General features: G+C 35.5%; 1 protein-coding gene across 1 annotated transcript; it reads left to right on the top strand.

Moving 5' to 3' along the window:
* The first annotated feature begins 700 nt into the window (after positions 1-700).
* On the top strand, positions 701-13,180 carry LOC145603648 (acyl-CoA-binding domain-containing protein 4-like). Its single transcript, XM_081659597.1, has 19 exons — positions 701-841; positions 2,178-2,381; positions 3,303-3,373; positions 3,629-3,692; positions 3,789-3,854; positions 5,655-5,849; positions 5,995-6,072; positions 6,238-6,348; positions 6,444-6,510; positions 7,836-7,897; positions 8,823-8,962; positions 9,244-9,370; positions 9,448-9,562; positions 10,116-10,204; positions 10,368-10,451; positions 10,555-10,737; positions 10,940-11,095; positions 12,180-12,239; positions 12,640-13,180. The coding sequence occupies exons 2-19, from the start codon at positions 2,223-2,225 to the stop codon at positions 12,823-12,825; spliced, it is 2,013 nt and encodes a 670-aa protein (XP_081515723.1). The 5' UTR covers positions 701-841; positions 2,178-2,222; the 3' UTR covers positions 12,826-13,180.
* Positions 13,181-13,294: the final 114 nt, after the last annotated feature.

The following is a 13,294-nucleotide window of genomic DNA, read 5'->3' as shown; positions in this document are numbered from 1 at the left end:
ATGGTAAAAAAATATATAGAAAAATAGAAATTTATATAAATCATTGCTACGAAGATTGCAAATAAAAACAAGCCTGTGCAACACACGGTTTTTACTTAACTGGATTATGAATTACAATGTTAATTTAGCAATATTTTTTTATAAAACAAATCGGTATTTTAAATGAAACAAATTCTTGTATTTCTTTTCAAAAAAAAAAAAAAAATAAAAAAAAATAAAAAAAACTTGAATTTTATATTATATCATATATATAACTAATATATAAAGCTAAACATATAAAGCTAAACTTTTAGCTAGGTCACGAAACAATGACATTTGGCATTTCAATTTGTTGCTAAGGGTCGTGCCACGTAGACGACAAATTAGCTTTAGATATTTATTTATGATGAACTTCTAATATTCAATATGTATAAAATAGATAAGCTAAATCAGATAGATTTTTTAGGATAAAAAATTTATTTTAGAGTTTTATCTCTGATAGGACTTCTAATATTCTTTATGTATAAAATAGATTATAACTTTTAAAAAAATATCTTATACGAAGTATATGTTATTTTTACATCATAAAATTCATTTTAAAAAGTTGTACAAAACAAATTCGTTTATGACATATTTTAATAAACTAATACAAGACATTGAAAATTCACATTTTAGCTTTTATTGTCCGTCATGTAGACAACTGATAAGAATTAGCATGACATATGGCGAGTTTGAGTGAGGACCATATGATGAAAGAGGGATTTTGCCATTCTGGCACGGAAGTATTTTGGTCATTTTTTTTTGGCAAATTTAAATTTCAATGGTATAATTTGTGACCACTATTTAAATTGTTTTAGACTCATAGTGTGGAATGATGAAATCCCGAAGCACACTCTAGATGTAGCCCTCATCAAATTTATAAATATAAGCTTTCCTTGATGGGTTTTGTAAAAAAAAATTTGTAAAAAAAAAGTGTTGCATCTCTATCATAGTAGTTATAATTTTTTTTTTGACAGCTAGTAGTTATAAAATTGCTTCTCACCAGTTCAAAATTCCCACCCCATGTGCCTCTCATGAGGTTTGATTTCCTAATATCAAAGGTATGTGATGAAAACCTTACCACTAAAATGAAAAATTCTCTGTGTTTTGGGTGTTTTTGTCCCTTGGGAGAGTTACGCCACAACGACTGGTCCTGTGCGAGCTGTACCTGCAAAACAAACGGAGACTTCGGGTGGTAGGAGCTCCGCCTCCGACGATCAAGTTAGTAACTTGAAGGGACTGAAAAAGGTGCGGAAATTTAGGTGGATATCTGCTCGGATTCCAAGCTCAAGATGTCCCTATCAAAGAGTCAGTGTGTAATAAATGGTAAAACGTGCCCTACAAAAGAGGGAAATCTCCCTATTTACAGGGTCCTCGGGATTTGTGCCCTTGATTAGGTCATCGGGCCCTAATCATTGGTGGGCTGCGCCGTTTTACGGCTTTCTCGGGATTTGGGCCATGAAGGCCGCCTTTTCTCCCAGTTATCTGGAGTGCCACGTGTCAAGCAAGGATTGGTCCATTTTGGGCCATCCTAGGGCTGACATGTGTCATCCTCTGATTAGACCACGTGGCGGGGTAAAATTACCCTAAACACTCTGCCTCTAATAACTCGAGTCATTAATAACTCTAGTATAATATGATACCAAAATACTTTTGTATTAATAACATACACAAAATGCTTTGTGGGTATTATTAATAGTTTTCTTTGTTGGTACATCAAATTACAATTTTATACCGACATGCATTATTAGAGTCATTAATAACTCAAGTTATTAGAGCTTGAGAAATTCTCCACTAAAATATGTCAATTATTACTCTTCTATTCTATATACACAAATATTAATATACACAAAGTCTATTAAAAGTCATATGTTACACCAATATCCGAAATTCATATAGAAATATCAATATCAAATCTCATTTGCATCATTATTGTCACCCGATTCAAACAACAAAAAATTATCATATTTTGTAAGCCGACAAGTTGCAAAGAAGAGGAACAACACCTCTCTCCCTCACACCCAAACACCAAACGATCACCCCCGTCTGTTATTACCAAACACCCTCTTTTTTTCCTCTCTCCTATTTTTATTATTCCTTCCATTTCTTCTCCTTCACTACTTCTTCTTCCTCCTCCTTTACATTCTCTGAATTCTCCACTGCGATCGATCTGCAATCTTCAGCAGTAGCAGCAGTATTCATCAATGGCGAGGGCTAGCACTGGCCCCGCTTACCCTGAACGCTTCTACGCTGCCGCTTCTTACGTCGGTTTCGCCGGATCTCCTGATTCCTCCGCCTCTAACGCCGTTGTTTCTAAGTTTAACAATGAAGCCGCTCTTTTGCTTTATGGTCTTTATCAACAGGTCGTAGTTCCTCCATTTTTGTTGTTCAATTTTGGTTGTGATTGTTTTTGTTTTGATTTGGATTTGTTTGTAATTTGATTGATTTGTGCATTGTGTTGGAATTTCGTGTGATTTGATTGGATTGTAGTTGGATCTGATTTGTGTTTCTGGAATTCCAGCTCTTGAATTTGTGTTCTTAGGTGTTGAGAATTGCGATCAAATGATGTGATTGAATTTTACTACGATCTTGATTTTGTTTAGTGATTTAGGTTTGGCATTGGATTGTTCATGTGCCGTAGATCGAAAGCCGCTCTTTTCTTTATTGAAATGGCACATTATACTTGTTTGTAATTCCGATTAATGCTGGACTGTGTGGAGTAGGAGATAGCTGTATCGTATCGGATTGAGGGTCGAGTGGAAACATCTACATTGTTATCGCAATTGGCGTAGGGGATGGGATAATGTATATACAATTGAGTGAGATGTTCGATGTGATGATGTCATATTGTTGAGTTGAAGAATTGCACCAATAGGGACTGATAGTGATTTTGAGATGCGTTTGAAGATGTAATATTAGTGTAAATATAAATGTGATGTCAAAATTGGAGGTTTTTGGAGAAATGAATTGTTGAAACAAACGGAAGGAAATTTTTGTCAATCTAATAGTACATTACATATAGCTCAATGTTGACTTATGACTATGTACTAATGTACTACATATCATATAATAGTTGCAACCATTAAAATATGTAGAAAGTAGAGATAGGGTAGCTTGTGAATATTTGGCAAGGTCTTCGAGAGTTAGTGTGCTGTGCCTTTTAGGTTGATTTATGCATCTTGGTTGGGTTTGGATGTTTTGTCCCAGAGTTTCTTGTTGTTGATTACCTTGGCTTTTGGCGAGGGTTCAATTTCGATTTTAATTATAATCTGTTTTGGTTACAGGCTACTGTTGGACCATGTAACGTTCCGAAACCAAGTTCTTGGAGTCCTGTTGAGCTAAGCAAATGGAAAAGGTTTGTTGTAGACATGTAGCCTTTTGAATTCATGCAGCATTGACAAAATAACATCTTTAATTAAGGAGGCCATATGTCTACCAAGTTGGTCCTGTTTTTATCCTTGGATTGCACATGGTTCTGATAACTTAATAATACCTCGTGTTGATGCTAACATTTGTTTTTGTTACTTGGAAGACCATATAGATGATTAAGATATGTTCATTCGCTTTACTAATGCTCTTTCATGTTGTTCTTTGTTTTTCATGTATCCAGTTGGAGTGGTCTTGGTAATATGGCACCTGCAGAAGCCATGCGCCTATTTGTGAAGATTTTAGAGGTTTTAATTTGCCTACTTTTCTATGCCGTATGCTGTAGAAATCAATTTATATCAAGAATTCAATGTGATTGTCTGGTGCATTATATTGTTTTATAGGAAGAGGACCCAGGCTGGTATTCAAGAGCTGAAGTGTCGGATGCAGTTGTTGACGTGCAAATGAATGTGAGTTCCCTTGGCTTGTATATTTTCAGATTGTCATATGCCTTAAATGAATAATTTGCATTCCTTGTCCTCTCTCGGTCTCTCCATCAAAAAGTGTTTCCTGTTTGATGAGCAAAGGTCTAAGTTTGTAAAATTTGACAATTAGTGCTACGTATTAAATAAAATATGTAGATGTTAAACTTGCAAATTTAGTTAATGGAAAAATCTTGTACGAGATAGTCTCATGCCATGAGACGGAAAGTAACACCTTGTTTTCTATAAATATTTTCCCCACAATGTGCTAGTCAAAATTCACCCCTATTATACCCTATGTTACTCGAACTCGGGATTTTTTTGTGGTATAGGTACGTGCCCAAGTGTCCGACTCGCCTATTGTGTGAAAGTTCTCCATTATTATTAAACTAAAGAGATGTGTTTAAGTGTCCTACCCACGTTTGAGTGTCGATGGTATGACACGGGTACTTGAGGTGAAATGAAGAATTCGAGTAACAATGATTATACCCTATTAGTTATTAGTCACCCATGTCTTACTTACAATACTCTTAGGCCATTATTACTCATATTTAATGCTTAATTAATTTGTTTGATAAAGTTTATTTAAGAAAATAATTTAATATACACACTCTCCCTCTATCCCCAAATAAAGGTCCCATTTGTCTTTTACACACTTTTTAAGAAGGTGAATAAAACTTAATAACATAGTGGGGTTTTGTTGATTTAATTTGTATGTAAAAACAAGACAGTGGGATTTGGTTGATTAAAAAGTAAATTTTTAAAAAAAAAGATAAAGGTGAAATGAGTTTTTTTAGAGGGGCAATATTTTGGGAAAAATGAGACTTTTATTTGGGAACCAAGGAAGTAATTAATTTTAACTATAATAGTAGTTCTATAATGTAACGATATAAGTTGCAATTCTTAAATGGACTTAGTGTTAGAAGGCTGCAAAAAAAAAAAAAAAAAAAAAAAAAATCAAAATGTGATGCTCAAGCTCTAACAGAAGTATTAATGTATCTCGATCTCCACTGCTCCACATAAGTTACTCATTCTTGGGTGAATGTGTCTGACATGAGCATGTGTCTGACATGGCTGTTTTGTGAAATTCTTCCATAACTTTGGCACAAATTGAAGTGTTGGAGATATCAGTGTGTTAAGGGTCAGACATGGTTATTTGAGGTGAAATGAAGATTCCGAGCAACATAGATCTCCACCCACCCCTGATTGTGTTTATCAGTACTTTATTTCAATTGCAAACACTGCACAAATTAAAGGTTGGAACTTCCAGGGAATGTTAAAGTCATATATATGAATAAAAGTACTAACCATTATTGTGGTACTGTAGGCATTCATATATTGACAGGTTCATGTGCCTACATGTAATCATGTATATAACCATGAATTAAAGTATTAAACATCCTAATTAACGATGCTTTCATATACCCAACACTGAAAGCAAGAAACAAAATATCTTCTTCAGAAATTACATTGTAGCTGCCTTCTCAGTTTTTAGTGCCTTGCATTATCTTTAGTTTTTGGTGCTATGCATTTACTATGGTTTGCCCTTGTGTATTATGAAAATTTTGTGACCCTCTGTGTGATTGACTGATTGTCCGGTATCTGTTTTTATATTCTCAAATGGTTACTTGGTGTGAACATTTTGAGAGCTGAAGAAAGCATCCTGAAACAACTATTGTGGTGGCACTTTTGTTCAGTATTAAGGCTCCATCTGTAATATGATATTTAATTACCTGTATAATTATTCTTCTGAACCCTTCTAATTATTTCTGTTTCCCCTTGGCTTAGCATGACTCAAAGAGTGAGGAAATCGTTGAGAATGGCAATGCTCATCCGGAGATAAAGACAGTTTCCTCTGAAAATGGAAAAGTAGTAGAATCTGAGGATAAGGATGTTGTATCTGAAGGTCTTGGATCAATTAGTGTCTACGACCAATGGGTTGCGCCTCCTGTTTCTGGCCAACGACCTAAACCCCGATATGAGGTATTGGCTTATGATAGTGGTCTATATTACATCTGTTATATTGTGCACTCTTCCTTCTATACAAAGGGTTAGATTTATAAGGGTAGGTGTACCTTCTATTTCTCCTGTTCAAACTTGATCTAAAGATTGGATTCTAAATTTGCAGCATGGATCAGCTGTTTTAGGGGAGAAGATGTATGTCTATGGAGGAAATTACAATGGCCGGTATCTTAGTGATCTTCAGGTAATTTTAGTTACATACCTGCATTGGTGTAAACTGGAGCATCCTGCAAATCATTGAATCTCCTCTTTGTCTTCTCTCATTACTGGGTACTATAAGGTTCAAACCTTTCATTTTGTTCGGCCCACTCCCCATGTGTGTTTTGTTAACTAAATCAATATTTAATAGGTTTTAGATATGAGAGCTTGGACCTGGTCCAGAGTGGAGGTCAAGAAAGGAGCTGAAACTACAGAAGTGGAGTCTTGTATCCCGTCTATCCCTTGTGCGGGTCATACGTTGGTCAGTATTGGAGCTGTGTCAAAAATATGATGTCAATATGCCATGCTGAACATTTAGTGCAGAAGAAAATTGATGTCAGCTGTTGGTTTTTGCAGATAACATGGGAAAACAAGCTTCTCTCAGTTGCTGGGCATACAAAGGATCCTTTTGAGACAATCCAAGGTTCAAATCATTTTGGAATATTTTTGGATTTAGAACATTACCCATAAATTTCTACTGCCTTGAATGTTTAATTGCAATCTTTTGAAAAACTGTCTTTGTGGATTGGCTTTTTGAAGTGTTTTAAATCATGATATTCAAAGTTTGGAATAGAAAGAGGGTCCCTCCCAGAGTTACTTGTTACCTGAGATCATATTCAATATGATATGCAATTCGCTACCTAAGGCCAAAAATACCATTTATGTGCCATAATTCGCTTTTGTCAACATGTAGTACACAGGGGGGTGGAGTTTGGTAACACTGGACCTCCCCCCTTCCCCTAACAGCTAATGGGCTGTGCGTATAGTCATAGATGGTCAAGCACTATTTAATTTGAACTTTAGAGGAAGAGTTGTGATGACCACCTTCATTTTATGTTGGAATATTACTGCAAGAAAGAGAAACATCTATACTATTACTATAATTCTTGCTTGTAAAGTGCTTTGGGTATTTTTGGTGTAGGGTAGAGAGAAGATGATTTTTAAGAATGGCTGTGAAACCATCAAAGAAAAGCTGAGAAGCATATATATAAATGTGAGGCTTAAAAGGAAAAAAAAAATTATCCCATATTCTATGTCTCATTCCTTTCTAATCACTGCGCCAACAAAAGTTACTATGGAAGCATTCATCCATACAATCTTGCCCTGTTCTTTTCCAAAATATCATAATTAGAAAATGCTTCAGCATCGCAGCAGAATATACTCTGCAGGTGCATGTATATAGCCACTGTGTAGGTTTTGTGGCTTGAGTAGTTGAGTGGAATGGTTGTATCTGTTGTAGTAGGACAGACGAAGCTTTTCTTTGGGATGGGCTGATTGGGGCTCGTCTTAGCTTCACTTCAGGTTCATTCTTTAATGAGAATCAGTGGTGTTGGCACTCACTTATCTTCACTCATTTCCACTGGCCAACCCCATGTCTGCTGACATATATAATTATTTTCTTCTGACCAACATTTTTGTTAATATTGAGGAAATTTAAATATTTTTGGCACATTGGATTTCTTGTAGTAGTTAAGACAAAGGTTTTAAGCTTTTGACACGTACATGGAAGAAGCTAATTTCCGTAATTTTCTATTTTGGCTTATTTTGTCAAAGTAGACAGACCTTTTAATCTACTGCTTTAAATATTAAAGGTGTTGATGTGTGCCTGATACGCGCTATAAGAGCAATCAAATAAATGTGGGCTTTTTAAAATCTTGACTAGAATCTCTGATGAAAAAATATCTTAAAACTTTGATGCTTTACATATATTGGATAATGCATAATGTTTTCCTTTTATTTTCTTGACAGTGAGAGTTTTCGATCCACAAACATCTGCTTGGTCAATCCTGAAGACATACGGAAATTCACCGGTAATCAAAATAATTCTGTGATTTTATTTGTTATGATGGCAGTGAGATATCTTGCTGATCGAATTTGGAGTGACGACATCATAATTAGGGGTTTGATTACAGTATTATATTTCATGTTCATAGTCTTAACATTGAGAACCTTTCGAGTCCCTTTTTCCTCGTCAGTGCATTTCAATCTTGACCTTGTTATTCGGTGGGCTGGGTCTGGGAGGGACATGAGTGGGTCAGGTCATAAGAGTGTTGAGTTGTAAAGGGTCAAAGTGGTTGGGACCAAAACGGGTCATCAGTAACTGGTCAATAGTGGACGGGCAAATAAATCAGAAAAAAATGAAGAGGAGAGACAAAAAGTAAGCACATATGAATTAGCTGTTTTTTTTTTTTCTTTGTAAATTGTAATACATAAAACTTAACTATTTTCCTGTACAAAATTATTGGGATATTGTTGTGGCCCTATATTGACCCTGTCTAATATGGTCCATGCCCATTATAGTCCTATCCATTAAAATCCCTCTTTACCTGGCCCTAACTCTATACCCATGGGTTAACCTGGTTAACATGGCATCTGACTGAATGTTTGCTTACTATGGGGTTTTATGGTCAAACTTTCAATGTGCTATAATTAGAATGAAAATTTATCATATTTATTTGAGCCAATATCCAAATTTTCTTATGATTTTCCCTATGCATCTTTCTTCTTTCTTCTGTCCCAAGTTATTTGGTACTTTACTTTCCTTTCAAATTGTATATTGGTTTTTAAGGATAGAAGATTTAGAATTCATTAAAAAGCGATAGTTGTGTATTTGTCTTCTTGATTTTATGGTGACTATATACTAGTGCTTGATTCTTTTATTTATATTATTATAATTTTTTTTTTTAATGATATATGTGCAGTTTGTTAAATTCTGGGACCATGTATTTGTTGCAGGTTTCTCGTGGGGGCCATTCTGTTACCCTTGTGGGCAACACCTTGGTTATTTTTGGTGGTCAAAATGCAAACAGAACTCTCTTAAATGATCTTCACCTTCTTGACTTGGAAACCATGACATGGGATGATTTTGATGCAGTGTAAGTGGTTTTGCTTGTTTGATTAAAACAAACTTATTATCATTAGTTGTCAAATTAATAAGATGTGCAAAATGTCAAAGCCACGGATGACATGGATATGTTAAATATTGATAAAATTTGGACTGTATGAATTTTCAAAGGCATAATTAAGTTTCTCATCTCTCATTGTACTGCATGTTCCATCTTTATTGTATGTACATACAGCTCTGTAACATGTTAGATAATGATCTAGAAATTTTTTCGCAGTTTTACTAGCCTAACACATTGTTAAATTATTATAGGGGTGTGCCTCCATCTCCAAGGTCTGATCATGCTGCTGCAGTACATGCAGAACGTTACCTCCTTATTTTTGGTGGTGGCTCTCATGCTGCTTGCTTCAATGATTTGCATGTTCTTGATTTGCAAGCTGTAAGCCTTCACATCTCTGATTTCCCTGTTTTGTGATTTTGCTTTGCTCCATCTATTTATCCTCTTTGATCTTGTAGATGGAATGGTCGAGACCCACCCAGCAAGGTGATATACCTACTCCACGTGCTGGACATGCAGGTGTGACTATTGGAGAAAATTGGTTTATTGTTGGAGGAGGTGATAATAAGAGTGGTATGTATTTGTCAACTTATGTTTTCTGAATTTTAAGGGTGCACTCTTTCTTTTGTGTTTGTCTGAATGTCTGATGCTGCTTGGATGAACTTATTACTATCTCCAAAGCTTAATTATATAAATGGAAAGTATGATCTCCTGGGGTCCTAAAAAATAACTGCATTAATCAAGTATGTCTGTGCGCACATGCGCTCGTGCATGGAAGAAGTTTTGGGTGTTAGTGCATGTAATCTTGTTTGTCTACGGTAAAAGGCTTTTGTCTGTGTAAAATATATCTCTTTTAGAAAATCCTTTTTTAAAACAGTAATTTATTTGGCTTGCTTTCCTTCCTTGGTCTGTCGTGTTAGTGCATGTAATCTTATTTGTCTATGGTAAAAAGGCTTTTGTCTGTATAAAATATATGGCTCTTTCAGAAGATCCTTTTTAAAAACAGTAATTGTACTTGGCTTGCTTTTCTTTCTTCATTGGTCTGCCTTTTTTATTCAACTTGAGAAGTTGAGAATGACTATTTAACATCTTTTGTAGCACTTTAAAGTATTCCTATATTTGACAGGTGCCTCTGAGACTGTTGTTCTCAATATGTCTACTCTTGTTTGGTCCGTTGTTACTTCAGTTGAAGGACGTGTTTCCCTTGCTAGTGAGGTAACCTGCTTACTATATGATTGAAACATGTCTCAAATTACACTGTACTATTCTGTTTTCATGATTTACATAAGAACCTAGTATATCTTGTATCAATGAAACAGCTCTTATTCACATGCTTCTTTGAGCAGGACAATGTGTCATACCTTTTCTTCTTTTTCAGGGTGTAAGCTTGGTTGTGGGCTCATACAATGGGGAGGATGTTCTGGTTGCTTTTGGAGGTTATAATGGCCGCTACAGCAATGAGGTCAGTATGCTCTTTACCTGTTGAAGTGTTTGTTTTTGACGTAAAATGAATATGTATTTTTCTTTGTACATCTATCTTGATATTTATCATCTGCTTCTGGCAGGTTCATGTTCTCAAACCTAGCCACAAATCTACGTTGCAATCGAAGATGATAGATACATCTGGACCTGGCAGTGTCTCTGCTGTGCATAATGCCACAAATGCCACTAGAGATTTGGAATCTGAACTTGATGCAGGGCAGGATGGGAAAGTAAGGGAAATTGTTGTGGACAATATTGATGGAGAGGTATTATAGCAACTTCAACGTATTAGTAATTTCCTGGGATTATTCTGATGGGGGATAAATAGACTCAAAAAGTGATTATATGCACCAACTCTTTGTGACTACTTGGCTGAAATTTGTACTCTTTCCATACCTCTATTTGCAAAGTTATTCTGTTTAATTAACTGTAATATGCTCTTTGCTGCTTCTGCCTTGTTTTTTGCAGAAAACTAAAAACAAGAATGGTGGAGACCGTTCTATAGCAGTGATTATAAAAGAAAAGGAAGAGCTGGAATCTGAAATAAGTCAGGAAAAGTTGCTGAGTCAACAGTTGAAGCAAGAGTTGACAGAAGCTGAAAATCGAAATGGTGACCTTGTAAAGGTCATTATCTCTCCATTTTATTATTACCTATATATGTCTTGTGTTGCTCATTTATATCCTCTTTTTATAGGAAGATTGTGTAGGTTGTTGCTATTCTTTGACAGAGATTAGCGTAATGGAATAGTGAAGCTGATATTTTTATTTAATTAATGTCAAATTATACTAATGAATAGTGATTATGAAAATCTTTGGGATTGCAATCAAGTTTGAAAACCTGAACTGTAATAAATTGTTGATGTTTCTGGATAGCTGGATAAGTTAGTGTAATGTTGATCCCAATTGTTTTGGTTGATGGATCTTTTCCCCTCCCTCCCCCAAAATGAAAAGAAAGTAAGCGTTTTGAAATTATACTCCCCCTTTGTTCCTTTGAGTTGGCTACTCCTCTTTCTCCCTTTTTCGTATACACTTTTGCCCTTCCTAGACCCCACAAAATTACTTATTTACCTACATGCATAAACTAGTATATGAATATGTATGTTTTTTTTGTATCCTTTCCCTTGCACCCACTTGTTTTTACCAATCTCCTTCCTTTATATGTGTTCAAACAGGCACTGTACATAACTTAAGTTGACGGAGGGAGTATAAAGTACTATAGAAGTCAAATGAAATTTCATAATTTGCATATATCTTTGTTGATTTAACAAAACAAGAAACTGCTGGGTTTGAGATAGTGTAGTGGCTGGCTAGTGTTTCCTTTCTACGGTTCTGTTTCCACCAGCTCCAACTTCTTGTATTGGGAGGTTCCAGTTGTATTTGGGACTTGGCTTTTCCTTTCGATACTACAAGTCGAGTGTGAAAAACCTTAAAGATCTTTAGCTATCTTCTTGTCCAAATGATATGAGTTGTGGAAGACCGTAGAGATCCAAACAACAAGAAGACTTGCTTTTATTATATACTCTACTCTTTGATGTAAAAAATCCTTTGCTATTGGTTCTTGGTATAAGATTGTATGTTCATGTCATTGAATACTGTTTATTTTTAGCTGGGTCAATGGGCCATTATTAATTCCGAGAGTAGCTTATTCTTCAGAAGTTCTTTCTATATTTTTGGTTTCAGTATATAATTTTTCAATCTTGAATTGCAGGAGCTCCAATCTGTACGTGGTCAGCTTGCTGCTGAGCAGTCTAGATGTTTTAAGCTTGAGGTACGTAATGCCAGCCTTTTTGGTTTTATTGTACTTTTCTCCCCAAAGTTTGATAGTTCTATTGGTCCAAAGTCGAAATAATATTATTATGTTGCTTGCATTAATTTGTTGCAGGTTTATGTACTTTAGAATTTTATTTACAGCTCATGAATGTAGGAGTAGATTTGTTATACTATGTTTGATAGATTTCAGTCAAAAAAAAAAAAACTGTTTGACAGATGCCTAGATGGGATGGGGGTAGCTGAGAAATCAGGTTTTACACCCTGAGATCATGAAATTTGTGAGACAATATAAAAGGGTGTATTTGACATCGTGAGCCTTATCTGATGTCCTTGATATGCTTTGCTGGACTTTCCCTGACATAATAAAGCTGATTGCTAATTGTAACTTGGATTGGCAGGTTGACGTTGCTGAGTTACGGCAGAAGCTACAAACAATGGAGCAATTGGAAAAAGAATTAGAGCTCCTGCGCAGACAGAAGGCGGCTTCTGAGCAAGCAGCCCTAAGTGCAAAGCAGAGGCAGGGTTCTGGTGGAGTATGGGGTTGGCTTGCAGGATCCCCTGGTCAAAAAGAGGATGATGCTTGATGATTCGAAGTACAAAATATTGTTAGTTTTGTTTGTGATTGATTCATTGCTCTTTTAAATTCAGTTTTGCTTTTTCTTCGGTTTTTCTATTTTTTTGGTTCGAGGATAATAATTATTACATTTTTTCCTAGTTTAAAATTGAAGGTTCTGGGGTAATACAAATTGGAAAACCCTGTATACAAAAGGCTTTAGTCGCATCTGGGTCACCATGCTTGTAGACTGTAGTAGTAGTAGTATGTAATGTAATACAGAAGTAAAGAGTAAAGACTACCTGAGAACTAAGAGGGTATACAAGCCTTTTTTTTTTTTTTTTTCTTTTCATTTTGGGTTTAATTATTGAAACGATTATTGTGTACCACTGTGTCGTCTTTTTCTTCTATCAAATGCAAATGCTATGGAATTTCCTGACGACACAAAATGTGTTGGGCGTGAATGAATTGGTTCTTCATAAGTTCTATATCCATCATAA

Source organism: Chenopodium album, chromosome 22 (assembly GCF_948465745.1).
Source record: "Chenopodium album chromosome 22, dcCheAlbu1.1, whole genome shotgun sequence".
In the NCBI taxonomy this organism is placed as follows: domain Eukaryota; kingdom Viridiplantae; phylum Streptophyta; class Magnoliopsida; order Caryophyllales; family Amaranthaceae; genus Chenopodium; species Chenopodium album.
Note: the sequence above shows the minus strand (reverse complement) of the source record. Positions and strands in the feature narration are given on the sequence as shown.

What these genes read in the sequence shown, in the direction of transcription:
- LOC145603648 (XM_081659597.1), top strand. Translation starts at nt 2,223, where the DNA reads ATGGCGAGGGCTAGCACTGGCCCCGCTTACCCTGAACGCTTCTACGCT. An exon ending in GGTATCTTAGTGATCTTCAG is followed by an intron (nt 6,073 to 6,237) that starts GTAATTTTAGTT and finishes AATATTTAATAG; the next exon opens with GTTTTAGATATGAGAGCTTG. An exon ending in GTGTTTCCCTTGCTAGTGAG is followed by an intron (nt 10,205 to 10,367) that starts GTAACCTGCTTA and finishes CTTCTTTTTCAG; the next exon opens with GGTGTAAGCTTGGTTGTGGG.